General features: G+C 54.2%; 1 protein-coding gene across 2 annotated transcripts; it reads right to left on the minus strand.

The window, feature by feature from the left end:
- Positions 1-27,927, minus strand: Fbxo31 (F-box protein 31). 2 transcript variants are annotated; one of them, XM_050165169.1, is made up of 10 exons: positions 27,550-27,927; positions 15,870-15,941; positions 14,155-14,241; positions 10,017-10,093; positions 9,533-9,700; positions 8,370-8,444; positions 6,814-6,923; positions 6,069-6,222; positions 4,976-5,325; positions 1-3,381 (listed from the first exon to the last, which is right to left on the minus strand). In XM_050165169.1, exons 1-10 carry the CDS (start codon positions 27,845-27,847, stop codon positions 3,159-3,161), a joined length of 1,614 nt encoding a protein of 537 aa, XP_050021126.1. In that variant the 5' UTR covers positions 27,848-27,927; the 3' UTR covers positions 1-3,158. The 2 variants fall into 2 exon arrangements, with proteins under 2 accessions (XP_050021126.1, XP_050021128.1); XM_050165171.1 differs by lacking the exon at positions 14,155-14,241 and having other exon boundaries at positions 27,550-27,924.
- Positions 27,928-27,960: the final 33 nt, after the last annotated feature.

The following is a 27,960-nucleotide window of genomic DNA, read 5'->3' on the forward strand; positions in this document are numbered from 1 at the left end:
AAGGCTTCAAAAACAGGTTTACTGAAAGGAGAAACAACCACACATCCTAGGTGACAGGGTCACAGGTGTGCAGACACCAGGAACACAGCAGCTACTTTTTCAGGGTCCTTCTTTGACCCTTAGGCAAAGCTGAGCTGACCTGAGAGGACTTCTAAGAGCCGCCCTCTGTGCAGAGCTTGGATGCACTCGAGACAAACCACGTTTTCCAGACAGGCTGTGAGCACGAGCCACGGGCTGAGAAAGCACATTCTGGCGGATTTTGCTGGTCTCCATACAAACACAGAGGATCCAGCCACAGACAGCTGTCCTTCAGGTGCCTTCAGTGTCACCACCCACTGCTAAACTCCTCTTTGGAGGCCGGTCATACGGGCCAACGGGCTGTGACTGCCAGTGCCGCATTCACAAGTTCTAAACCATACCCTCCTGCTCACAGCTTCTCCGAGGAGACATCTATCCCGCTCTTCCCCAGAACCACACTGGTCCATAACGGCAAATGGACGATGACCTGAGGAGGTTGACACTCTTCCCAGTCAGGACAGAAAGGCAGGGAGCAGAGGGAGCTCGGCATACCCAGATGCTCTGCCCGGCACATTACAGATCGGGCGGATGTCATCCGTGCTTACTGTCTTGAGGAAAAGAGCCCCAAACAAGGTTGGGAACAAGGGTGTCCTGGGGTTCACAAAACCCTGATAGCTGAGGAGGATGGTTCTTTTCCACTAGTGCCCACAAGTACAGAAAAGTGAACACGTGATGGGTGGTGTGTTGTCCAAGCAAGCCTGGCAACCAGAGAGAGTCACTGGAGGGCTGGGATAGACAGCCAGCGGATAGGGATGAGCTCTGGCTATCCAGCACAACAATGCTCAGCTCCAACGTCTCGGCGAAGGAACAAGTCTAACAAGCAAGTGCCTCTGAGTTCACTGCACACTGTGAGGAAGGACTGGCTGGCACAGCATCTGGCTGGCACAGCATCTGGCCAGAAGCCACTGTCAAGTGCCCGCTCTATTGGTAGACATGCAGGGACTGGGAGGTCCAAGAGGAGGTACAGGGATGACGCAGAGCTGACAGTCCAGAGCAGAGGGGCCCAGGGTCTCAAGCCATGCCACAGTCAGGCAGCTGATGCCAGAGGGACACAAGGTGAGTCAGGACTCCCAGCACTGGGCTCCCAAGGACAGACTGCATGTAGATGCTGGAAGTCTGAGAAACGGTGGCCAATGTCCTGACACTGTACCAAGGCCTGAACAGACATCGGCAACATCCTCACACCAAAGGACTATTCCCCCTAGAAAAGCTTCCTGAGGCTTGCACCTGACCCCAACCACACACAGCAGAGCAGACCAAGTGTGCAAACCCACGAGAGGCCTTCTCTCCAACTTCCACAGACTATGCAGCGTGAGCCGCAAAATGACAAGGTCACCAGCATGCTGGCATGGGGAGGCCCAGAGACATAGGTGTCTAACTGCTGCCTGCAGAGTGCCTGGGCCTGGCTATTCCCCACACCACGCAGCACTGTCTCATCCACATCCAACAGTGATGTCAGCCCTTATCAACCCTCTCCTGCAGCAAACAGGGCATGTGTTTAGGAAAGCTAATATGTGGTTGGTTAATACGTGTGGTTACCCCTTCTTAACTGGAAGTGCCTGAGATTTAAAACTCTGAACCACAGCATCCCACAGCAAGCCTCAGGGCCTGGATAAAATGTATTCTTGGTTTCTCCAAACACGGTGAAACCACAAGAGTGGCCACCTGCATATCCAGCTGTCCGGTCTGGACTGTCCCTGCGGCTTCTTAGTCACAGTCCCCACTGCCCAGAGCCTGCCCACCCCGTTTGGCACAATAGAAACGTTCATGGCTAACAAAGGAAGGAACAAAAGGCTGGGGCTCAACCCTGCAAAAGATGGTAGAGGTCAGGACCCAACCCTGGTGGCTCACTGCAGGCTGTTACAGCGCCTGACAGAAAGCCAGCATCCCAAAACCAGTTCGCCAGGCTCCTCTGCCACACTGCCTCCTGAGACTGCAGACCCTTCTGGCAGGAAGGGCAGGCCACTGTGAGGGAGGATACAGCCATTCTCTGTGGCTGCCACCTTCCCAAAGTCTCTCATCAATAGGACAAGTTCTGAACACCTAGGACAAGGACCTGCGGCAGCCCCCAGGGACAAGGACCCAAGAGGCAAGAGGCAGCCTAGAAGTCTACTAAACCCCGGAAGTGCTGGCAGGAGCTCCCAAAGGTCTAAGCTCTTGGTCTCAGCCCTTTGGGAGACACAAATGTTGACCTCAGAAAGGGTTCCCAAAGCAGACATGAGTACAGCCCAGCACTCGATCTCTAAGCAGACGAGTCCTCAATTAGCAACGCTCCCGAAAATACTGCCACACGGAAGTATGACGTCTTGAGAGCTGCCCTCTCTCACCTAAGAAGGGCTCCACGGGCATCTCTGCTGACACCGTCAACACTGTGAGAGGCACCTGCACAGTGACAAGACCAAAGTAACAGGGCTGCGGTGTCCAGCCAGGGCAGGCCCTACAGACAACAGGCTGGGCCAGCTCTCCATCATTGATGTGGAAGACCAAGGGAGTGTGTGTGGCTTCTGGGGACAAGCTAGTGGCTGGCCTGACAGCTTGGCTCTCACGCTGGAGCAGGTGTGACACAGAGGACACCAGGGGGCCAGTATGGAGACTGCAGTGACACTCCCTGGCGGCTCCTATCAGCCAGGACGGGAAACAGGTCATGGTAGGATGCCTGCGTCTAACCAAGTGAGGAAATGGAAGCCATCTGGGGTCCCTGTGCCTGGTACCCCACCAATTCCACTGTGCCACCGCCCAGCTGTGCCTGTTTAGCTCATCCAGGGAAACAGGTGCAGCAGATCCGTGATCCACGGTGGCTGTGTCACCCTCCCTGAAGACAGATTCGCCTTCCACCTGCTTCTCTGCGCCACAGCCACCAGCCAGTCAGATTCACCCTGGCTCAACTGTTCTGCTTTCCCACCATGCTTAAAGTTCTCCTTCATAGCTACCGACAAATCAAATATACAAGAGTATGTTACACCCTATACAAGAAGTGTCTCGGGGCAACCAGGACCCTAGTGAGAAGGTGTGCGTTCATTTCCAAAGTGCATGCTTCCCCCACCCCGGGTCCCAGTGCAGCCTCTCCACCCACGCGGAGGTCAGGAGGTGAGAGACTGGATGTTCCTGAGCATCTCATCAAAGGCCTGCGGCGACGGGGCATCAGCATTCTGGAAAGTGGCCTGGACTCGGCTGTACAAGCTGAAGGACTTCAGTTCCAGCCAGAGGAACCCAAAGCGGTCCTCATCAAACAGAACAAAGACGCCGGGAGTGCGCTCAGGACTGGTAAAGCCATGGCCCGCGATGAGACCTGTGCCGTAGAAACTAGAGACACAAGAGAGCAAGCCGTCAGAAGGCGCCTGGAGAGCCAGAGCCCGCACCACATGGGGCACACACAGTGCACACGGGGCATGCACAGTGCACACTGTGCCAGCTACTGCCATAGCTCCAGTCATACCACAGCAACTGCCCGGTAAGCAGCACCCAAGGGGGCCCCCACCTTACAGGGTTAGGGTCAAAGGTCCCTGACTGAACTCTGTTAAGAAGCACACCTAGTCTGTGTGCAAGAGACCAAGATTTGCCTATTTGTAAAACATTGTGGCCACTGAGGTACGAATGCCAGGCAGGCCCGCCAGGAACTCTCCCGTGCCCCTTCCCACACCCAAGCACGTAGGACTGAGGCTGCTCGGGAGAGCAGAAAACAGCACTGTGGATCAGAGGCTCCGAAAACAGAAAAGCATGTCCTTCTCCAGGCAGGTAAACAATGGCCGCAGGGCCTAGAGAGGGCTGCAAAGGCTTCCTCTGAGAGCAGGGGCCTGGCCCTACTCATCTTTGCAGAATGGCCTGAATGATGCGGGTAGGCCCATTGTGAGCTGAAGACAGTGGCCAGGGCTAAAGTCTAAGGGGCAAAGGTTGAGAAGGTGTGGGCTGCTGCCCGGCTGGTCAGGTTGCGGGTCAGTGGCCCAGCATCTCCAGGGGTGGACAGGGAAGACAGAGATGCCCCGCCCCAGCAGTCAGCACATATGACAAACCTACCAAGGGGCTGTCTGACTTCAAAGGCAGGAGAGACAGGGAGTAGAGGGAAGAGAGCCATGAAAGAAAGCAAAGAACCTCACAAATTGTACTCACCACGCAATATGAGCTGTGTATGATGGTACCCCCTACAGGACACCCAGGCCCACTGCAGGACAGGAATCCTCCTCTGCTCCACCCACTTGCCAAATCCGTGGGGCATTTTCCTTGCCTCTTTTTCACCTGGCTAGCCAAGTAAGTCATCTTCTGAGTCACTGGCGAAGCTTTGCAGTCTGTGCCACCTGAAGTGGCCCCATGCGCGAAGCTCTTAGAAATCCCACCTTAGGTCCTTCTAGAAAGGGTGCAGTGTTTGACCTGCAGTGTTGTCCCACCCCACGCCAGCCTCAGGCTAGGGTTTGATTGCTACTGATGCTGTCCTGGAAGACAGTGGCGCCCTCGCAGGCAGGGCCTAGCTGTAGGAAGGAGTTTACTGGGACAGCCAGACCCCTGCTTCTGGCCTATAATCTGCTTCCTGGCCTATATGTAAGCTGCTTCTGCCACACGCTTACAGCAGGAACACAGCCCAGCCCCCCGCCACAACGGCTGAAACCATGAGCCCAAAACAGACCCTGAGCCAGCAAGATGGTTCAGTGGGTAAGGGCGCTGGCTATGAGGCTGACAACCTGAGCCCAATCCCTGGAGCCCACACAGAGGTGGGAGAGAACTGACTGACTCCAACAACTGTCCTGACCCCACATGACTTATGGCACCTCTCTCTACCTTTCACTCCCCACCTCCACATGACAAAACATCTAAAAACAGACTTCTAAGCTGTGAGGCAGAGGCCCCTCCACCCTCCCAGAAGCCACGGAAGCTGTGCTGGCTGAGAGCCGGGCCCGATCCTCACCAGAGCCGGCAAGTGCGGGGATAGTCCTCATTCCTTGAGCTGACACCCACGGGCAACACAAACGGCTGCCCCTGCCCAGATGAGGCCGACTGCCCGGCTGCCTCAGCTCCACTGCCAGGCTCTCTGCTGCCCTCGGCAGGTGGCCCGTCAGGGCCCTTGGCCGAAGGCTCCCGGGGCGGGGCAGGGTCCTCGCCAGCCTCCTGCTGCTCCTGCCGCACCTGCTCTCGGACCTCCAAGACAATCCTGGAGAGCTCGTTGAAGTTGCGGAGGTTCTCCACATCCGGCAGCTGGATGCGGCGATGCAGGTCGATCTCCACGGTCTGCTGCCCCGCAGGGATGTTGGGGTCACCCTGTAGAGAGGACAGGTGGCAGTCAGCAGGGCTGGGAAACCCACAGAAACCTCCAGGCCTGCGGAGCACGCTCAGGCTCTGCCACCTAGAAGGCACGAGCGTCTGAAGGTTTCCTTCACAAATCGGCTCCCAGAACAACCACGGCACCAATGAGTGACACGAGATGCCCACTGCGAGTGCAGCCCCACACAGGTGCTCATCCGTGTCTAGAGATTCCAGAGGTTCAGCTCAGGCTGCCTGCCTGGAGGAAGCCCCCATCACCTCAGCCCAGCCACTTTGTGGTGTGATGCTAAAAGCCCAGGGGAGGAGGCTGACATCAGCGAGGGCCCTGATTCTGGATCCTATCCTGATCCATGTAGAGCTTCCCCCACAGCAGAGGGACGTGGGCTAGAAAAGCCCCTCTGCTCAGGACGCATTAGTACAACCTAAACCCCAGAACTCAATGACAGGTAAACGTGGTGGCAAAGTAGCCTTGGCCAGGAGCAGCCTCGTGTGCAGTGTCCAAGCCAACATGAGCTTAGGCAAAGGGTCCCAACAAGGCTGCACAAGGGTGTTAGCTGGGGTGCCTTTCCCGAGTGCCAGTTCACTCAGAACCTAGACGTCTGGCTCATCCATGCTGGAGAGGACCTAAAACTCAGCACGCCCAGCACTGCAGGATCCTTGTCCGCCGAATCCTATGTCCCTGGAGCATGGTGGGCTCAGGCCTGCCTACCAGGTGGCTGTGAGGCAAGGGTATAGCTCACCGTGATCTTGGTGCCCCTGGCACGTGAGCCATGGAAGCTGAGCATCACGATTTCCAGGCCATGGCTGCCATAGGTGCCCTTAAAGAGGCCTGGCTTGATGAGGTCGTCGGGGTGGCTGGGCGGGAGGTAGATCCGGCGGTATGTCAGGCAGTTGCTGCAGGGGCATGGACAGAAGAAGCATGGGGCTCAGCTTGACTAGACAGGTGTCCGCCATGCCTAGCAGCCCCTTGGCCAAGCCACATGCCCCCGGCCCTGGGGCACAGCACTCCTGACACCGGTGTGCACGCTCAGGGCCCAGGAGGGCAAGCCCAGGAGCACAGCACAGCTCACCATGACCCTCACGAAAGGAGCCTATGCCCATAGGACTATGAGGGGTCATGACCTGACATGGAACCAGAGGCCAGGAGGAGGCTAAGACCAGGCTTCCCAGGGCCACCTGGCTTCAGCACACACTGGACACTTGGTACCTATACTGGAGTGACAAAGGTAATATCACAGTAGGGGTGAAGGTAAGGGATAGAGAAAGGGGACCTGTCCCCACAATACCCATACAGAAAAGGGAGAACTGAATTCACAGTATCCAAAGAGGGGAAACAGCTGTGTTCCCTGTACACGAGGGCACCCACAGACTGTGGACGGTACAGTCTCCGTAGGCAGGCCGCACCCGCACAGAGAGAGGGCTGTACTCACATCTACCGTGAGGTGAACTACTTTCCCAGTAAGTACCACAGGGGTCCTGACTCACTCGTACTGACTGGTGTAGATGAACTTCATCAGAATCAGCTCTTGCATGTGTTCGTGGAAGATGTCTTCCAGCGTGCGGCCCCACTCCTCCCTTAGCCAGGTCCGAAATTCCTTCAGAGAACAAGGGTAAGGGAGTCACCAAAATGGAAGGAGAGAGGTCACTGTATGTATGATCTGACTGAATGAATGTTTCCAAGCTGAAGGGGCTTCCTGGGGAGCATCTAATATGTGGGTCTGTGGACAGCCCACCTGTAAAAAAGCAACCAAATTGGAGCAACAGACCTCATCAGAATCACATTGAGCTGACTGGAACAAACACCACCCAGAAGCCCCAGCCACGGTCTGAAGCAGGGTGATGGCCAGTCAACCCACCAGGGCAAGCTCCAGCTACACAAGGTCTTGAACAGAGCTCAGGAGTGACTTTCATGTCCATCCAGGGGACACACTGTGCCTGGCACTCAGCAATCACCATCACATGCTCCCAACAGCCCTAGGAGATGGCCAAGGGTGATGACATGGCCAGACTTCCTCCTCTCCCCCACTCTGCTCTTCCCAGGCCATCTCTGAAGGCCCTGGTCAGAAGGAAAGGGGGCTGGCTAGGTAAGAGAGGGAAGGGCGCTGGTTAGCTGCTGTAAGGAAAAGTTCAGGTGGTGTCTGTGGACACCTGGGATAGACATGCCTGTCTGGGATGTGGGCAGAGATATGCATTTGTCACCAGGGCCCAGGACCAAGGAAAGCCAGACCTTGTGAACACAGGACGTCTTTGGCCTCATTCCTACAAGACACCCGGCTCCCAGGAAAGCCCTTGTTTCCTGTCGGCCAGGAGTGCAGCATCAGCAGCCTTTAGAACCCCTCGAATCCCATCACACAATCCAGAAACTGAGCCCACAACCTCTAAACTTAACAGCTGAGAGGAACTCCAACAATCTCTCAGGGGCGGCAAGTCATGACTGCAGGGAACCAAAGTTTAACAGCACTGTTTGCTGGAACTCTCCTTTGGGTCTCTGGCCACCAGGAATCTGGAAACTCAGAAGCTGCCTACCGATGTACAGCCATCATAAACAGACACGCACACTCAACAATGTCTAGCTGTTCTTAATGGTGGCATGACTTAGCTGCTCAAAAATCAAACCTCAAACCTCAAAGGCAACAGAAACTCACTGTGCAAGTGGCGGGAAGCCAAGCACTCTTGGGTATCCACTGTGCTGCCATGATCCCCCAATGGAGAAAATAGCCCTTGAAGAGCCCTCGGGGCCCCTGAATGACAGATACATCTAGACACAGCTTCTAGCAGTCTGAAGTGGGCGGGTCCCCACTAGACCGTGCAGGAGAGCATGGGGAATGATTTCAGACGGCTCAGGGTCACGCGCGTGCCCACAGGGATGACAGGCAGGCTTGGAGGGACAGTGCTCAGCAAGGACATCGGTTATGAGATGCCAATTCCCAATGATGGGGCCTCTATTTCAACCAGCAGGAGCCAGGTCAGTGCCCAGGAGAAAAGACAGCCAGGCATGCAAACATCTCCCCACAGCCTCCCTCCTAGACTCCAGGACTCACCTCCTGCCTCCCACCAGACATCCTGTGGTGGTCTGTCTGGTTGCACTTGGTGGAGAACTCATCTTTCTTCACGATCTTCAGTGTGACCAAAGGAACCAATAGAAACAATGAGTCCCAGTGTCCACCACCCTCCTCACCAAAATACATCAAGAATGGTGGTAGGGGCCTACAATTCCATCTACTTGGGAGGCTAAGGGAGGAGATTCCAGGTTCTGCCTGAGCAAGAGGGTGAGTGGGGGGGGGGCATGGGCTTGCAATCCCAGAGCTGGGAGACAAAGTCAGGCCCATCCCTCGGGCTTGTTAGCCAGATTAGCATAACTGGCTAGTCCTGGGTCACAGCAAGAGACCCTGACTCAAAACACAAGAGGGACAGCTCACAGGTAACAACAAACACCACCTGAGGCTGGTCCCATCGCCACGTGGATGCACACACACGCTCATATGCATCCACACACAGGTGAACATACACACATGTCCACCTAAATAGATTTTTTAAGGAACTGGTGAGATGGCTTGGCAGATAAAGGCATTTATCATCAAGCAAGCCTGTAGATCTGAATTTGAGCCCCAAAGCCTGCACGGCAGGCAAGAATTGACTCCCAGAAGTTGTCCTATGACCCTCAAATGTGCGCTGTGGAACACACATACACACAAAATGGCTGATTTGTAATTTTTTTCAAAACATTCAAAACAAAAAAAGGCCCAAATGCATTTATAAGAGGCCACTGGAAAGGAGAGTCAGAACCCCGCCTCCTGGCATGTCACTTCCAGAAGCAGGCACAGCGTGTCCCTCCAGGCTCGTGGGAGCCACAGAGTGGAGCACGTGACTGCACACTGCCACACCAGTCAACGGAAGCGGAGAAGTCAGCATACAGAGAGAGGAGTGAAGCTCCAAGCAAAAGAAAGTTCCAGTGAGTTCTGGCAACCTCTATCTTCACACGGACACATACCATGGGGGAAAACTCCCCCACTCCACTGAGGTTGGCAAGCCAGACCAGAGCCTACAGCTAGGGGTCATAGTTGAACCACATCAGGCCGCAGCTAAAGGTGCCACGGCACACGTGCCTGGCACCCACCAGGATGGCATGGGGCTGTGACAAGAAGGAGGCTGGCCTTTCAATTGCACATGCCTGTCCCATCCCAAGGACCTAGCCCTCCTCTACCTGGATGTGGCCGTTGTGGGGCCCTTTGTGGCCGTACATACACTCCACCGTGGCTGACTTCCTCTCCATCAGGTGGATTCTAAACAGGGGCTTGAATCGCATGGGGTCGCCAACGTGGGGGTCATGAGGAGGTAGGTACATCCAGCCGATGATGAACAGGCCATCCACCTGCAGCAAGGAGACAGTGGGCACACCAGGGCTTGTTCTCTCCTTCAGCCAACAACGGCCCATCAGCCCGCAGCCTCGGCATCCAGGAGCTAAGGGCCCTATAGCTGCTTGAGCATCTTTAAACAGTCCGGGAGCACAGTCAGAGGGCTAATGGACCGCCTACAACAAATCTCTGTTCACTTGGAAAGTAACATGTGGCCCTGAAAGGAAACCCTAGGGGCGGCTTTTTGGTCTCCTCTACAGAGCCAGGAAACGGCACTGCCGCTCTCCGCTGTGGGCACCTCCCCCCCACATCCACCATGAGGCCTCCACTCACCACCACATTCAGCAGTCCTCCATATGGCCCGATGTCTGGCTGCCACAGCCCCAAAATGTGTCTGTATCGGTGAAGCACTGTGGGGAGAGAAGGGGCACTATTACCCAGCATGCTCCTGGGGCACAGGAGACACCTCCACCATGAGCCACTAGAGATGACAGTCCAGCCCGTGCCCACCACCGTGGCCACCGCTTCTGCATAACTGCTGCTCAGAGCGACATATGGATGCAGCAGGGTGCCCCTGAAGGTCCTGACTGTCCAGTGCAGAGGCGTGGGGTCTGTGAGGGCTGTGGAGGCAGGACCACAAAGGAATAGGACCCAGAGGCCTTGGCCTATGGTGCAGGGAGAGGGACAGCCCAGTCTGACACTGTGAAGAACTGCTACCACCCTCAGGTCCAGTCCAAGACCATCACAGGGGGTTGACAGGCAGGGGTCACTGCCCAGGCTTAGTGAAGCAGCCGTGACTGATTGCTGACACAGCTCAGAGACACATGCACAACTCGACACAGGGGAGGACCCAGGGAGGGCCCAGGGGCAGGGCACACTAATGTGTGTGGACATCTTTGAAGGCATCTAATGCTAGCAACATCCTCAGCAACTCTAACAAGTGTCAGTCTGCCTGGGATGCCACCAGACATGTCCAAAGAGCTACAAGGATACACGGGTTGCAGCACACCGACCCACAGGAACCATAGCTTCCGAAGATCGCCTTGCTACCTGTGTCTCTAAACTCACAAGCACAGCAGTCAACACCAGAGCCAGAGTGCAAGGAGATGGGGACACACTCCAAAGAGTGGCCACTGTATCGTCCTGCAGGGTAAGGAGGATGCTTCAAAGGGCAGGTGTAAGAAGAAAACAGTAACAGTCTGTCATCATTTATAGCTAAAAAATAGAAAAGCTGGAGAAATCGCCCATTTTAGAAAACAGAGCAACTCACAGAGATCAGTGACTGTGTGCTGCGGGAACAGGGAGGACACGTCACCGATGACTCCATCTGGTGGCGCATTAATTCACACACAAACCCTGAGGAGAAGCCAGCCTCCTCCCTCTGCTCACACCAGCAAGAGAGCCGGACACCCAGAGGAGAAGAAACAGCAGCTTCTCCCAGCAGCCAGTCTATTAGGTGCTCACAGGATCTACTGAAACACTAAACCTACCTCCCAGGGTGAGTTCTGTGCTATCCCAAGCGGTAGCCTAGGCTTGCCCAGAACAAAGACATCTCAGCAACATTCAGAAAAACAGCCCAAGCATGGCCCCCACCTAAGACAGAAACAACTGGCTAAGTTTCTGTCTTCGGGTCTGTTTGCAGTGGGTGAGCCTGAGTGGCCCCATACTTCCCTCTTGTCCAAAAGGAAAAATGCAACTAATATGCCTCTCGTCCTAGTCACGGGGTCAAAGGCAGAAATGCCGTAGTGCACAACAACGAGAAGATGAGCCCACCCTGAGCGTTCCCCAGCCCTCCTGTGCGGGGTGGGGGGAGGTCTGGAGCTCTGTGGGAGGCCTCTTAGCATGTTCCACTGTGCAGGCTAGGGTTCACAGGAGCCATCCACATCCTGTGACCACAGGCAAGGCCATGTCCTCAGTCCTGCTCGTGCCTCAGAGCTCTGGAGCATCACCTGGCACCCACAGTCACTCCACGTAACTTTTTTTTTTTTTTTTTCGAGACAGGGTTTCTCTGTGGCTTTGGAGCCTGTCCTGGCTCTGTAGACCAGGCTGGTCTCGAACTCACAGAGATCCGCCTGCCTCTGCCTCCCGAGTGCTGGGATTAAAGGCGTGCGCCACCATCGCCCGGCATTCCACGTAACTTGTGTTCAGAGGTCTTTGCAGTCGCCCTCAACACACACAAGCAGGGACAGACAACCACACCAACAAGGACAAAAATGTCCCTGAACCTCTTCAGAGGCCGATCACTGGCACTCCACAGATCTGTGTCTGCCTGGGACAGTCCTCCATCAGGACACTTCCCATCACCCTTCTCGTCCTATCCACCCCAGGAGTCTGGGGTCCAAGAGACTTCGTGTGTAAGTCCCAACTCAGGCCCTATGGGTGACTAAAGCCCAGGCAGGGCAAGGTCCCAAAGCCTTCGGTGCAAGACGTCACAGCAGGTGAAGAGAAAACAACAAACATAACCTTAGAGCCCAGCTGACACTAAGTGCCTAGAAGCCAGAGGCATGAGGCTCCAGGTCACATGGTAGGGCCCATTTTCTTCTCTGGTAGCACTCAGAGGTTAGGGCTTGCAGGGGCTCACCACCAGTTCAGGCTCTCCAGGCCCCCACCAAGTGCTGGGTGATTCAAATGCACTCAAACCTTGGCAGGACAGCAATCCCCATTCTGTCTCTGCTGCCAGGGACAAGAAGCAGGACCACCAAACAGGAGGCTGAAAACCCTGGCTCTCAGCAGCACCTCCCAGGGGTGAGGGAGAAGGCACTACCTCTCCAGACCTCCTGGGATGGCTAGACTTCTGTGCTGTTTCCGAAGAATCTATGGCTGCAGCAGGGCAGGGGGTGGGGAAGATCCTTGGCCCTGCACGAGGTCAGCTGTTCCCATGGCTTCCCAGAGCCGTCTCCTCCCTGTGAGGCTGGCAGGACCTGCTGCTCTCTGCTCAGCAGGGAGGGCTGGTTGGCTTGGGACACAGTGTTCTGGAAACACTGTCTTTACTCTGCAAAGGGACAGCGCTCCTTAGCTCAGCCTTGCCCAGGTCCCGTGTCCTCCCATGCCTTGGGCTTCCCATGCCCTGTCATGACCTTGGCCGTTAGTCCACCTCGGTGCCAGCCAATGCAGCAAAGGTGTTTGTTAGCGGCTATGCAGTGCCCACACAATACCCAGGAGCATGCTAGACAAAGGCAAGCATCTCACAAGGCTGGGACTGTCCCCACGGGGAGTCAGAACCTCGTGTCCGCAGGAGCTATGTGCCCAGCCCTTGAGAGCACGTTAAGAAACAGTCAGATTGCCTATCCGTTCTACTGCTTTTGTTAGGGAGGAAATGGACATTTGTAACTTTTGTTTGGGGTTTATTGGAGCTAGGACTGGCCTTAAACTTACTATATAGCGAAGTTAGCCTTAAACTCCTAATCCTCCTGCCTCCACCAAGAGCTGGGGTGGCACACAGGGCCACACCACTCCCAGCTCTGATCTCTTTCATGTATGGAGTGTTCTGTCTGCATGTGCACCTGCACGCCAGAAGAGGGCTCAGATCTCACTATATATGGTTGTGGGGCGCCATGTGGGTGCTGGGAATTGAATTCAGAACCTCTGGAAGAGCAGCCAGTGCTCCTAACCGCTGAGCCATCTCTCCAGCCCCTCTGATCTCTTTCTTGACAACTGAGGTTCACTCTTGCCGTGTCAAAGGAAACTTCCAGGACTCAGAGTCCCAAGGCAGGTGACATTTTAAAGACTTTGTTATAATTTTATTTGTGTGTGTCCACATGCCGCAGTCAGAACAGGGAGCTGGGACAAGGATCTGATGGAGTCAATCCTCCCAGCTTTCCGTGGGTTCCTGAAACTCAACTCTAGTAACCGGGCTTACAAGGCAAGCGTGTTGACCCACTGGGCCAAGAATCCAGTTCTAAAGAAGCAGTAGTGGTTCCCTTAGTCTGATGGGGGTGAAGCGGGGGGGGGGGGGGATTTTTCTGTAAGCTCACTTGATTAACTGACAGACTTAGAGAGTGGTTTACATTTCTCTTCTTCTTCTCCTCTTCTTCCTCTTCTTGTTTTTTGAAAAGTATCCTACTCTATAGCTCAAGCTATCCTGGAAGCTATCACAGCAACTCTCCTGCCTCGACCTCATGAGGGCTGGGCTCACGGGCATGTTATTTTCGAATGGAGGAGTTTTAAAGGCCTCTACACTGCCTTTTGCTCTCTGTTCTACCTGAATTTCACCGCCTTAGCAACCAGAGGTAAGAGATGCCTGCCCAAACCACTACAACTGGGGCTAGGCTACTGTGCGATCCCATCCCCTGCATATAGAGCCCTGGCTACCCCTCAGCCTGACCCACCACAGCAAACCACAAACCACGGCTGCAGCAGAGCAAAGGAGAAAAGACCAGGGGTTAGTATCCCCCCCCCCAGGGATAGGAGGTGAGCCTGTGGTCACCCATGCAGCGACAGCGTAGCCACAGTGCAGGACGTGGGTACGTACGGCAGGTGTACACATCTCTGTACTCCATATGCTCGTAATCGGGGAGAATTTTCATGAAGCGTCCTGACTTCACACGAGGGTTTATACCTGAACAGACACAGCAGGAAAGGCTGAGGGCCCCCCCCCTCACATGCGAGCAGCTGCCAGGGGACTCGGCACCCACTTCCTCCTGCCGGAGGTCAGGCTACTGCAGAGCACACTATGGGGCAGGTTTCCCTGTTTAAGGCAACTCACTGCGACCACAAACTCAGGTGGCCCCTGTGACCCCCTTACTCCCTGGTCACAGCTCTTCGGTGGCTGACAGGTCCCTAGAGGTTGGGCAGGGCTCCTTCCCCCTAAAAGACACTGACCCACAGCCAGCTTTGTCATCTCCTTGGCCTCATGCTGTGTGTTTCAGGGCAACATCACCCCTGTCGTTGCTGAATTCAGACTGACCAGCCTGGCCACCTGCTCAGGGGCTCAGGCTAACTCTCTTCAGCCATCACTCCCGGAGTTTAGGAGTGTTCACAGACTTTCAGAATCTCAGCTCCCACACTGCAGAATCACCACTGAAGTACGCTCTGGCCTGCACAGCCCAAAGCCCTGGGGTGCTAGAAGCAGGCAGACAGGATGGGCTCCATGGCTACAGCAAATTCACAGAGCCCAACAGCAGAAGCCTGCCATCCGTTTGCCTCCAACCACACCTTGGCAACACTGTCTCCAGGTCTCTACCCATGTGGTTTCTCCCACGGGACAGAGGAGTGCAGCTGAGGAACCCCATGCACGTGTGCTCCCTGGGCTGCCACAGGACACGGACACCGGGCAGTGTCCACAGCTGCATCCCTGTGAAGATGAGCCGCCCGGAGCTCCTAACTCCCGAGGTAGGCTGTGTCTACCGGCTCGTAATGATGAGGGTCAGGCAGCCATGCTCAGAGCAGTCAGAAGGGGACAGCATCACCCAAAATATGAATGGCAGCCACTTGACCACCGTGTGGAACATATGAGCGCCACCGGCTCGGGAGAGAAGCTAACTGGGGACAAGGGGTGCTGGTTTTAGAAAGTGAAGGAGTGGGTGAGATAAGAAATGAGACCAGGGGTTAACACGCTTACAGGAAAGGGAACGCAGAGCTACCGAAGGACATGAAGCGTGGTGCGTGCGCAGCCACTCTGAAAACTGAGGGAGCTGATGGGAAACATGGCTCCGCTTCTCAATCCCTGCATGCTGTCTGTATCTCAACAGGCTCAAGTCCAGAAGACCAGAGTGTCCTTATCCAGCCTGCACTGCTCAGCGCTGGCCTCTGGTAACAAGTGTTCATACTGAGCCAGAACCCAGCACTCCCAACACAGGAGTAAATGTTTGGAGTAACAGACACGCCATTAACCCTGACCTGACCAGTATACGTTCTGTATATGTAGAGAGGTCACTGTATCCCACAAATACATACAATTGTCATGTATGTTAATAACAGAACCTATGGGCTGGGATGTGGGTCACAGACAAAGAGAGCATCTACCTAGCACTAAACCCCCAACACCACCAAAAGTAAAATCTAGATTAGGTAAACAGAAACACAGGCCCTGGATGTCTTGGTTAAGATGTCTTTAGCCATTATGAATTTAAGAGTGATGTGTCCAGGACAGGAGAAAGCAGCACCATTGTTAGTCACGGCTACCACCACCCACTGTGCTCTGGTACAAAGGACAGGGCAGTGGATAAGACAAAGGGACCAACTCACGCTTTGCATAGACGTCCCGGCAAGACACGCCTGTGATCTCCAGCTTCCGTAGGTTTTCACAAACGCCATACTCTGCAACAAGAAACACGACAGAAGTAAACTCGAGAACTCACAAAGCAGCAGACAGTGACTGTGACAGCAGCCGAGGACAGGCAGTCACTCCTTTACTCATAACAATCTGCCCTTTATGGCGATATTTCAGGCAGGCTAATAAATAAAGCTTCCTGAAGATCAGAGTGCGGAACTAGCCACTAATTAGCCATAGAGGCCAGGCAGTAGTGGCACACACCTTTAATCCCAGCACTTGGGAAGCAGAGGATCTCTGTGAATTCAAGGGCACCCTGGGCTATAGGAGATTGATCCAGTCTAAAAGAGAAACAGAGCCAACAGGGTGGTGGCTCACACCTTTAATCCCAGCACGAGGAAGGTGGAGACAGGAAGGGATATGGCTGGGCAAAGAGAATAAAAGGCAGGAGGAGACAGGAGCTCACCGCATTCGGTCTGAGAATTCATGGAAACAGGGTCTTGCCCACTTTGGTCTGAGGATTTGGTAGAGGTCTCTCTAGTGCCTATTCCTTTACACCCTGTGAAGTGTCAGGCTGGGCTTCACAGCATGCCCTCATTGGATGCTCACAGGGTCCTCCCATGTCAGGACTCCAGCCTTGCACAGGTGGGACACCAGCTGCCTGAAATGGGTCAGCCTAGTGGGGATCTCTCCAATGCCATGCCCTCAGCACTTCGGTTCTGATGGTCCCCAGAGGCTGGTCTTTTCCCCTCAGTAACAGATGTCACCGCCCCATGCTCTGGATGGATGGGGTCCTGCCAGTGCTCATGGCTGTCAGATGCAGGCATCGAGGAGGCTCTCTAGGTGGCTCTGGTGGGACCTGAGGCACCAGCTCCTTTTAGGCTACCTTCCTGCACCCCAGGTCCCACATAGCACCCTCCTCTCAGCTGTGCCTGGCCGTCCCTTCCAGGGAGACAATCCAGGCAAGGTCCCAGCACTGGCACACTGGTGTGTGCAACTGTAAATGGATGTTACTGGTGACGAAGCTCAGAGACTGAGTCACACACAGGGGCCATGGCCTGGCTCCCCCACTGGTGAGCTCATCTCTCCAGCACATCACAGGGGTCAGGCCAGCTGTCTGTAAAAGGCCCCGCCTACTCACAGCAACTCTAACTGGAGGGAAGGATGCTCACCAACAGATGTGCGGGAGAGACGGGGAGTGGAGAGACCATGGTCGGCTGGACCAGGATGATTAGCCATGTATCTCTGGCTCACCTTCGGGAAAGTCACCATCCCCCCCACAGCCCAGATTCCAACTTCAAATATGGTGACCCAGCATAGTCTATCCTTGCAATTGATTGCTGGAGCTAAGTGGTTCCTATAAAGTCAGCTGAGGAGGAAGGGGCTGAGACAAGGGCAGCAGTGTGGCCCAGACCCAGCACCTTGGGCCTGACCTCCATGGAGGTGTCCTTGCCAGGAAGAACCAGAACCAACTACCAAATACAGCTGCCCTGGGTCTCACTGCACAGTGGGTGCACACAATGCGGGAGGCACCAGGTCTTAATGCAGTCTAACCTGAGCCCCGGAAAGTTGCCTCTACTCAAGTCCTCAGACCCACAGTCTGTGTGAACTGCCTTTCAAAGCTGAGAGCTCCAATGCACAGGTCAGCTCTGTATGGGGTAACCACAGGCTAGAGAACATTTGAACGCCCACCCGACCATCACAAGAACATGCTAAGTAACAGGCTTCAGCCCTCTGTAATCAAGCACCAGCAGATTTGATCCAGGAACCAGACTAACCTCAGAGAGGAAACCTGACCACTAACATGATTTAAGTCTGCAAATTAAACCCAGGAAATTCTTGTCATGGGCTGGGGGTGGAGTTTGGTGGAGGAACACGTGCCTCCCATGCACAAGGCCGTGTTTCATCCCCAGCACCAGGGGCTGGGGAGATTCCACGGGCAGACTACCCCCCAGGCAGACTACCCAGTGATTTCAGTTGTTATGAGGCTCCCACAAATGGCTGACATAGGGAGGTGACCTAGGTGTGCGGTGGCTTACAGTAGTGCACTCCATGGTACTTGTACAGAGCCTGTCTGGTGGTCAGGCAGCAGGACTGTCCCGTGGGATTGTGAAGGTCTATGTAATATTTGAATATCTCGGAGAAAACAATACTAAAAACCCTCCTGCCAATTACCACTGGGCCAGGGCCTCAAGACACCCTAACACGGAGACAACTGGTTTACTTTATCCTTGATTTCTGTGAGAGTCTCGTTCTGTAGACCAGGCTGGCCCAGAACTCACTACATAGCCCAGGGAGACCACGAACACCTGGATATGGCTCTCTGTTGCTTTGACTGGAGCTTTCTTTACTCTCAGAAAAGCACAATTTGTGCTAGGGATGCAGCTCATGACTGTCTGGCATGCCCAAGGCCCAGGGTTCAATTCCCAGCACTGCACAAAGCAGGCATGGCGCTATCCCAGCACTGGGAGGAAGAGGCAGAAGGACCAGGAATTCAGGGTCATCCTCAGCTGCACAGTGAATCTGAGGCCAGCCTGGGCTACCGAGTGAATTCAGGGCTAGTCTGGGCCACAGTGTGAGACAAGGTCTTAAAGATAAAAAGGGCTCGGTGAAAACTGTTAGGGTAAATATAACTTCTCACAGCCCTCTAAGCCTGTGGCAGCCAGACCGGGCTGTGGGGCTGTGCAGGATCCCGAGAGTGACTGGGACAGAAGAACCTCACAACCAAGAGAGGGTTCTGAGGTACAACGGCTCCCCCCTCCCCCCAGTGCTCTGCGGGGACTTCCTAGATCAGAGTGGCATTTAAGAGGATGCCGGGTCAGCTGGAGCCGATCTAGACGAGTGGGTGGCAGCCTGATGAACGTGCCCAACACTCCAGCTGCCCACCAGTGTTGCCTCGGTGATGTGATCTGGCAAATTCTGGCAAGCTCTGAGCACGAGCAGCTATCTCTCAGCAACACTGACTCTCAGGCTGTGCCAGAGTAAGGCCCAGGCAAAAGCCACAAACAGGTCTAACCACTGGGGGCCAGAGGACTGCAGCAGCTGGTCCACCCACCCCACCCACCACCAGGTGACCTTCAGGGACACCAGCTCTGCTCCAGAGACAAGTCAGCTGGTGCTGCTCCCTCTGTCCTGCACTCCCCTGACGAACACTGCTCCACTGTCCCCCTACATGCGCTCATGCAGCTCCCTTCCTTCATGTCGCCTTTCTACAGCCTAACCTGACGGAACCGCATTAGAACTGAGAGCAGCCGGTCAGTGCGCTGTACGATGAAGGCAGCAATCCACAATGGGTTTTTCCTTCTCACAGACTCTGGGAGAACCACCAGGGAAGAGCAGAGTCATTCTGACCTCACAGCTCCTCATGAGGCTAAGAACAATCTCACATCCTGGCATTGTTCTGCAATCTTCCCACAAGCTTCTAAAGAAGCTGCCCTCAGCTTAGCTCCCACACTGGGCCCTAGCCAACAGCTAGGTGGTAACTTCCCTTGCGGGAAGGCTAGCAAGTGCTCCCACCATCATTCAGCACCAGACTCGGCCAAGAGGTCTGCATGCCAACCTGACTTGGATTTGTTTTTGTTTGTTTGTCTGTTTGCTGCATGGTACTAGAGATAAAACCCTGCACTATCCCCAGGCCATGGCACAGTGCTCCTGAGCAATGCAATTAGTGCTGCAGGTCGGCACTTCCTCTTACTCTAGAGAAGTGGTGTAAGTGATTCTCCGTGAGAAGCATCTACCCCACAAAAGACAGCACAAAACCTGGGAGGGAGTGTGCATGCAAAGACTGCAGGCAGGCTACAAACCTGGGAGGGTGTGTGCGTGCAAAGGGTGCGTACATCTCTGCACTGTACGGCCCCACAGAAAATTCAACTCAAGACTCGCCATGGGACAGCGAGTCTGCTGCCAGGCTTACACCCAAGGAACTGAAAGTAGGGTCTCCAGAAATGTCACACTCCTCGTTCATACACCCATCACAGCTGAACAGGATGGGAGGGTCAGCAAATTCTGACACAAACATGCAATGAGCCACATCTCTGATTCATACTACAACATGGATGATCCCTGAGGACCTGACACTGTGTAAAATGGAGCACACAAACCCACGTGGAGTTTGCTTTCTTTGTGGCAAAAGCCTTTAATCCTAGCACTCAGGGGAGGCAGAGGCAGGCGGATCTCTGCGAGTTCGAGGCCAACCTGGTCTACAGAGCTAGTTCCAGGACAGCAAGGGCTGTTACACAGAGAAACCCTGTCTCCAAAAACAAAAACAAAAACAAAAACAAAAACAAAAACAAAAAAAAGGAAAAAAAATAGGAAGGCAGGCAGGCCAGGTGTGATGGTGAACACCTTTAATCCCAGCACCTAGGGGACAGAGGCAGGAAAACAGATCTCTGTGAGTTTGAAGCCAGCTTGGTCTACATAGCAAGTTCCAGGATAGCCAGGGCTACTCACAGAGAAACCCTGTCTCGAAAAAAACAGAGAGAGAAAGGAAAAAAAGAAAGCAGGTACATGCTAACTCAGGGGATAATCCTGGTAGGGTCGGGGGTAAAACAGGAGGATCAACCATGAATCCGAAGCCAGCACAGAACTACACAGTGAATCCCAGGCAAGCCCGGGCGGACTACAAGAAAGAAGAGGTGCACCACAGGGGGCTAGGGCTACTAAGGGGAAAATAGTCCAAATGTCCTGACAGGAAAACTTCCAAAAAAATATTTACAAAATACTCTGAGGCCAAGTGTGGTGGCACACACCTTTGACCCCAGCACTTGGGAGGCAGGTGCCAGCCAATCTCTGTTGAGGTGGAGTGCAGCCTGGTCTACTTAGCAAGTTCCGGCCCAGCCAGGACTACAGTCAAATCACTGGGTCCCACCCCTCGGGGCTCTAGTGCAGGGCTACGCCCTCTGGACACGGACTTTGGCCCCGCAAGGCCAACTCTACAACCCAGCTGCTCCCTGCAGATGGTCCATCTTTCAACCACTGGACTTAGTGTCACTGTCCCCAAATGTCTCTTTTGGGAACCCCTGGCATGAGTTCCAGAGGAAGCCCAACAGCGGCAGCACAAAGTTCAGGAAGAAAAGCAGCGTGGGTGGCTCTGGACATGGACAAGGGGCCAGCAAGTGCTACTGGACTCTCAGGGCCTCGGAGGCAAGCTCCTAGTGATGTCACGGGACCAGGCCAGGCGCTAGGTGCTGACAGATGAGCTCACCAGTGACAGGGCGGACAGTCTGATCACCCCTCCACCCAGCTCTGGACACTGGAGTCTGTCTGCCCTGCCACAGACGCTGGACTCAGTCATGGTTGTGACTACAGAAGACACTGATTTAAAAAAAAAAAAAGATTTACTTATTTTAATGTGTATGGGTGTCTTGCCTGTGCACGTGTCTGTATGCCATGTGTGTGCCCAGTGCCTGAGGAGGCCAGAAGAACATGTCATATCCCCTGGGCCTGGAGCTACAGAAGGTTCTGAGCCACTATGTGAGTGCTAGGAATTGAGCCTGGGTCCTCTGCAAGAGCAGACAATGCTCTTGACTGCTAAGCCAGCTCTCCAGCCCTCGTTTCTTGTTTTAAAATATGTATTAATTTGTTTTCATTTCACATGCAGAAGTCTCTGGCATGCATGCATGCATGTGTAGCATAAGCATACAGTGCATGTGGAGGCCGGAAGAAGACACCAATTCCCTGAAACTAGAGTTACAGGTGGGTGTGCAGCACCAGGTGGGAGCTGGGAACTGAACCCGGGATCCTCTGCCAGAGCGGCCAGTGCTCTAAGCATAGAGCCACCTTGCCATCCTGAACATTCAATCTTAAATAAAGCAAATTCAGAATACCGCTCCTGCAGCTACTGCCCACACTGTCCATGAGCACCTGGGCACTCGGCTAACAAACAGACCAGCTGAAATGCACATGGGGTCAGCGTGGCCTCTCAAGCAGCCAGCAGAAGGCAAGCAATCTTCCAGTCCCCAGGGGACAGCTCAGGAAGCCCATTCTGCTCTCGACAGCCACCACTGACCACCACATCATCCCCAGACACCTGCAGAGCAGGGGCCCGCTGTGGGCAAAGGCCCTACTCATCGGTGGTCTGAATTCGGAGTCGGCTGCCCTGGACCCTTCAGAGGCTTGGGACGTGATACTCCTGTATACCACTGCCAGGCTTGTGAGTCCTGGCCTGCCCTCCGTTTACTGGGGACAGCTGGGCATCTGCCAGAGGACGATGACTCACGATGCCCAGGCATCTCTGGAGAGGAAGGTGTGCGGGCTTCAGGAGGTGACCGTCTCCTCAGCACAGCCCTACTAGCTGTGTTTACACTCTGCCCAGAGGAACGACACACCCAGTTTCTCAGATGCCCTGTGGCCACCCAGAGAGCCAGTCCACCCAAGTCCGTCCACTCACTGTGGCGAGGCCAGCCTTCCCCTGGGCCTGCAGAAACAGACTCACACCCCGCCTGTTTTCCTATGGCAGGGCAGCCTTAAAGACCTCCGAAGCACGTTTGTCCTGCATCTGCTGCCAAGAGAAAGGTCACACCGGTTGTGTATGGAAATCAACTTCTGAACACCTCAGAACCAGACTGTGATGGTACTGCCCTGTCATCCCAGGTCCAAAGGCTGAGGCAGGAAGTTCAGTTCAAAGCCAGCCTAGACTACCAAGTGAGATCTGGTCTTACAAAAGTAAAACAGGGGGCTGGAGAGGTGGCTCAGAGGTTAAGAGCACTGCCTGCTCTTCCAGAGGTCCTGAGTTCAATTCCCAGCAACCACATGGTGGCTCACAACCATCTGTACTGAGGTCTGGCGCCCTCCTCTGGCGTGTGGGCATACATTGAGGCAGAATGTTGTATACATAATAAATAAATAAATCTTTAAAAAAAAAGTAAAACAGGGTTTTGTTTTGTTTTTATTTATTTTTATTTTATTTTATTTTTTTTGGTTTTTTGAGACAGGGTTTCTCTGTGTAGCTTCAGAGGCTCTCCTGAAACTCACTCTGTAGACCAGGCTGGCCTGAAATTCACAGAGATCCTCCTGCCTCTGCCTCTTGAGTGTTGGGATTAAAGGTGTGCGTCACCACCGCCCAGCAGAAAGTAAAACAGGTCTAAACCTGGTGTGGTACACTCCCATAACCCCAGCACTGTGGAGGATGAAGCCAACAAGGGCCACAACCAAGAATCAGCCTCAAGAAAAAAAAATCAGACACAAAGAGCCCGAGTCCAAAGTCAAGTCCAATGGTAGAGAGTCTGCCAGATCAAGGGATCAAGGCCTGGGTTTGAGCCTCACCCCGACCCCCTCCCCAGGCATGGTGACTCACATCTGTCACCTGAGCACTCAGGAGGCTGAGACAGAAGGATTTTCCAGTATGAGGACAGCCTGGGCTACAGAGCACAACCTTGCCTCACAAGGAACAAGCCAGCCAGCCTAAAACAAGAATGTGTAAGCGTTTCCTCAAGCAGGGAGCTGTGGGATTGTGGGGAGGTGACTCTCAACTCTGGGCCTTCTGCCCTGTTTCCTGGACCGTCTGTTTCTCTGATGGGTGAGCTCAACTGTCCACTGGACATTAAATATTCCTAAACCAGCCGGGCAGTGGTGGCGCACGCCTTTAATCCCAGCACTCAGAAGACAGAGGCAGGCCGATCTCTGTGAGTTCGAGGCCAGCCTGGTGTACAGAGTGAGTTCTAGTACAGTCAAGGTTGTTACACAGAGAAACCCTGTCTCCAAAAACTAGGGAAAAAAATTTTAAACCAATTCCAGACATCCTCCTAAGACAGCACCTCTAAGCTCAGCGACTTAATGACATCACAGCACTCAGACTGACAGTCAAGCTGGGAGAGGAGGGGCACTGGCTTCTCCTCTCTGCCACCATCGGGTCAGACAGTGAGGGGCATGATGAGCAAGCCCATGGCAGACTCCAATCACAACACTGCACAGGACCACAGCGGCATCACAGTGGGAACCAAGGGTGCCTGCCCTACAGTCCTAGTAAGGTGCTGACGGGGAAGGCGAACTTTGACTGTTTCCTTGTTTTGAATTCCATCTTTTAAATTGTCACATTTTCTTATATTTGTATACACGCAGGAGCCTCTGTGGAATCCGTTTGCTCCTTCCACCAGGTGGGATCAGGGATTGAACTAAGGGCATCAAGCTTGGCAGCCAATGGTTTTACTGACAAAGCCATCTTGCCAGCCCCTGCATGAACAGTTTGATCTGGAACCAGGGCCTGAAATGTCAAAACTCAGTAGCCCTGGGCTGGCTTCAGGAGCCACATCCAGCCACAAGATATGAAACTGGCCAGCAGCAGGTTTGGAGGAAGCATTAACCACAGAGGCCTGCCAAGCAAGGACGGGCACTGAGGCTCCCGCCCTCGGTGCTCTGGAGACCAGGACTCATTAGAGCCCTTCCCACATGACATAACTGCAAGTGGCCCATGGCCAAGGGGGTGACGCATCAAAAAAAATGTTTATGCCCAGGTGGCTGGGTACTCGGCTCTGTCCCTCTCCTCTGGGGACAGCATCGCTGCCCTCGGCACAAGCCCTAGAGGCAGAACAGAGCTGGCTACCAGGAGGCACACGTTGACCTGCCCAGGAACGATTGCAATGGCGCTCAGCTGCCCCAAGTCACTCTACAACCTGACATGTGTGTCACCGCAGCAGAGGGACAAAGGCAGCACCTGCATGTGTCACTAACGGGGACAGAAGACTCTGAGGAGCTCACTGTGTTAGCAGCAGTCTAAACATGGAGGACGATGTCATCCTAGGTTTCTGCTGTCTCCCAGGCCCAGACCACCCTACCCTCGTAGAGAGAGTTTGGCTTTTTTGTTGTCTTTGTTAATTTTCAACAGTTACAGAATGAAACCCAGCGACTCATACATGCTAGGCCAGTGTTCATCCCCTGAGCTTCACCCCAGGATCTCTCTACCTTTTATTCTGAGACAAGAGCTAGCCTGGAACTCAGTCTAAAGCCCAAGCAGGCCTTGAGGTTTTGATCCTACCGCAGCTTCCTGAGAGCTGGGATTGCAAGCCTGGCCACCAAGCCCCACTGAAAAATGTATTAAAGCACCATATTCGGTCCACACCTTGACTGTCGGTCATGGCCCAAGTCTCAAAAACAATAAATCCCACTACAACCAGCCTCACCCACTTTCCTGGGCCAACATCTCAACCCTGCCAGGCAACTGCAAAGCTGGGAGGACCCAGGCCTGCTCAAGGGGCGGGAACAGGCGCAGCTCTTCACCAAAACCAACTTAATTTTAGGAAAGAAGATGCTCAGGGGCTCAAAGAAGTAAGGGCAAGAATGTCTCACACACAGCAGTTCCCCAGGAAGTTACACACACACACACAGACTGCCTCGGAGAGTCACAAATCCAGGCCTGCCAGCCAACCCACCCCTCACCTGCTGAACAGCCAGGTGCACCGAGCCCACACAGCACCCAGCGCCTGTACCCAGTGTGTGCACGGATGCAGCAGGAGACTGGTCCGGTGTGCACTGGGAGACCTCATCCCACAAAAGGCTGCCGGGAACCCAGACAGCACAGTCACAGGCCAAGCTCGGCACCTTAGAGCGTCAGAGACCACCTGCAACAGAAATCCCTCCTGATAAACTGATTAAAACTCACAAATAAAAGGAAAAAAAAAATATTGTGTGCAGGGCTGGAGAGACTGCCTGGCGGTTAGGAGCACATACTGGTCTCACAGGGCACCTGAGTTTAGCTCCCAGCATCCACATGGAGAGGTTCACAAGCATTTGTAACTCCCGCCTCGGGGGATCTTATTTCCTCTTCTGGAACCAGTAGGTACCTGAAGCCACATGCACATACCCCATACACAAACACACACATATACACAAATAAAAATAGTAAAAAAAAAAATTTTTAAATGTTAGTGCTAGATGTGGTAGGTAGCTCACACCTGTAACACCAGCACTCCGGAGACTTTCAGTTCTCAGGCCTTTAATTTCTCAAAATTGGAATTTTACTGTAGTGAGATGGTTTATTCTCTGGTCACAGCTCTTGAGTCCCAAAGAGCTGCCAAAGAGCTGCAACAGTGGGGCAGGGAGCACTGAAGAGACCCTCCCAAACTGCCACTGCTTTCCATACTGGCAATGGGACACGGCATATTTATCCACAGCTCTCAGAGCATGTCCCAAGCTCCGGGTCAGTTAGCATGACTGGCACATCCCTTTGAAATGTCTAGTTTAACCAAAAGTCTGTGATTCTGGCCTTAGCAATGACCTACCCACATCTCCTACAGTTCCCCCAAAGGCCAGCACGGGCTCAGCTGGCAGACAGGGAGCACTCTGGAGGGAGCTGAGTGTCACGGTGTACACACTGAACACCGGATGAAAGAGCAGTCAACTCGTCGGGCAAAAGCACCTGCTGCCCATCCCCTGAGCCCACAGAGCAGAGGTTCTCAACCTAGGGGTCAAACAACCCTAGCACGGGGCTCATCCAAAACCATCGGAAAACTCAGATGTTTACATTACAATTCATAACCGTAGCAAAATTACAGTTATGAAGCAGCAACGAAAATAATCGCTGGGGGTCACCACAACATGAGGAACTGTATTAAAGGGTCACAGTGTTAAGGCTGAGAACCACCGCCGTAGAGAAAGGAGCTGCCCTCCAATCTCCACAAACACACATGCCCCACTCACAAACCCGCCGCACACACAATAACAATACTAAATCAAAGAAGCCATGTATAAAAAGAAAAGGCAGCGCTCAGAAAGTGAAAACAAACTTGACTTGTTCCTATGTGACTAAAGGTTACATTGACTACTGAGGAGTCTCACAAATTTTCTAGGCAAAAACAGGCCCCCAAAGAGAAAATAAGACAAAAGATAAACAGGACATTACACATAGGCCAACAGACATGCCAAACTGCTCAGGACTGAGGGCTTGGCATGCTTCTTTCCACCACCCCTCAGGAGAGGCACCTGCCACCAAAAGCTCCCACTCAAACTTGGGGTAATCTGCCCAACACCACACAGTGGGTAAGTGGAGCCAAGGCCAGAACTCTGGTGGCAACCACGAAATTACACAGCAAAGGTAAAAAGAACCCTGCCGCTGGGGAGGACCTAGGGAAACTGCTTTTCTCGCCCAGCCTGCCATCCCACAATCCCACTTTGAGAGGTGCAAGCCCACGAAGATCACCTCAGGGGTTCCCGAAATTAAATGCAAATCCCCTGAATGTCTACAAAATGCACAAAGCAGTCTTCAGAGTGCTGTGGCCAGAAGACAAAAAACGCTGAAGCCCACGGTCACGGGACTAAGCCCATGTAGATGCAGGCAGCGGAATCCCTGAAGCTCTCTCCACCAGGAAGGCTCTAGGGCACACAGCAACAAACCACTCAGGCTGAGCGCGTACCGTGCTGCTGTACGCATATGGAAGGAAGGCCTTCCAAAAGAGACTCTGACAGCTTTTGCGTCCTCGTTCTTGCGGTAATGCACTGGATGGGTGGGCTGATTGATAGACTGGTTAGGCTTGGGTTTCTTTTATTGTTTGTTTGGTTGGTGGGGTGGGATTTTTAAAGACAGGGTCTCACTCTGCAGCCCAGGCCTGTTAATTGGCTAGTTTTCTAAGACAAGAGTCTCACTCTGCAGCCAGGCCTGGTTTGCACTCTGCACCATGCTCCTATCTCGGCCGAATGCCCGGGATATGGGATGTCTCCGCTCACCCTCGCGGCAGCGCCGTCTCCAGATAGTGTCGGTGTGCAGGATGCGGCGGAACCTGCTGCAGACCTGCGCCAGGCTGGGCAGGTCGGTGCCGGGCAGCGAGGCGAAGATCTCCACCAGCAGCTCGGGCGGGAGCTCCAGCAGGGAGCAGCGCGCCGGACCCGCCTCGATACGTTCCTCCTCGGGGTCCGTGTCCGCCTCACTGTCCGCCGCTGCCGTCTCGGCCGGGCCGCGACGCTGCTGGCGGCGGCGGCACCCACGCGCGGGGCCCACGCCGCAGAGCCGAGCGCAAACCGCCATGCCCGCTACCACCGCGGACGCGCGCACGCGACCGTGCACGCACAGCGCTCTGCGTAGGCGAGACGACTCTAGCCGGGCCAGCCGGAGCCTCAAGCTCCACCCAAAACGTGGCC

This window comes from Alexandromys fortis, unplaced genomic scaffold (genome assembly GCF_014885135.2).
Source record: "Alexandromys fortis isolate MF-2015 unplaced genomic scaffold, M_Fortis_MF-2015_v1.1 scaffold_165, whole genome shotgun sequence".
Taxonomy (NCBI): Eukaryota; Metazoa; Chordata; class Mammalia; order Rodentia; family Cricetidae; genus Alexandromys; species Alexandromys fortis.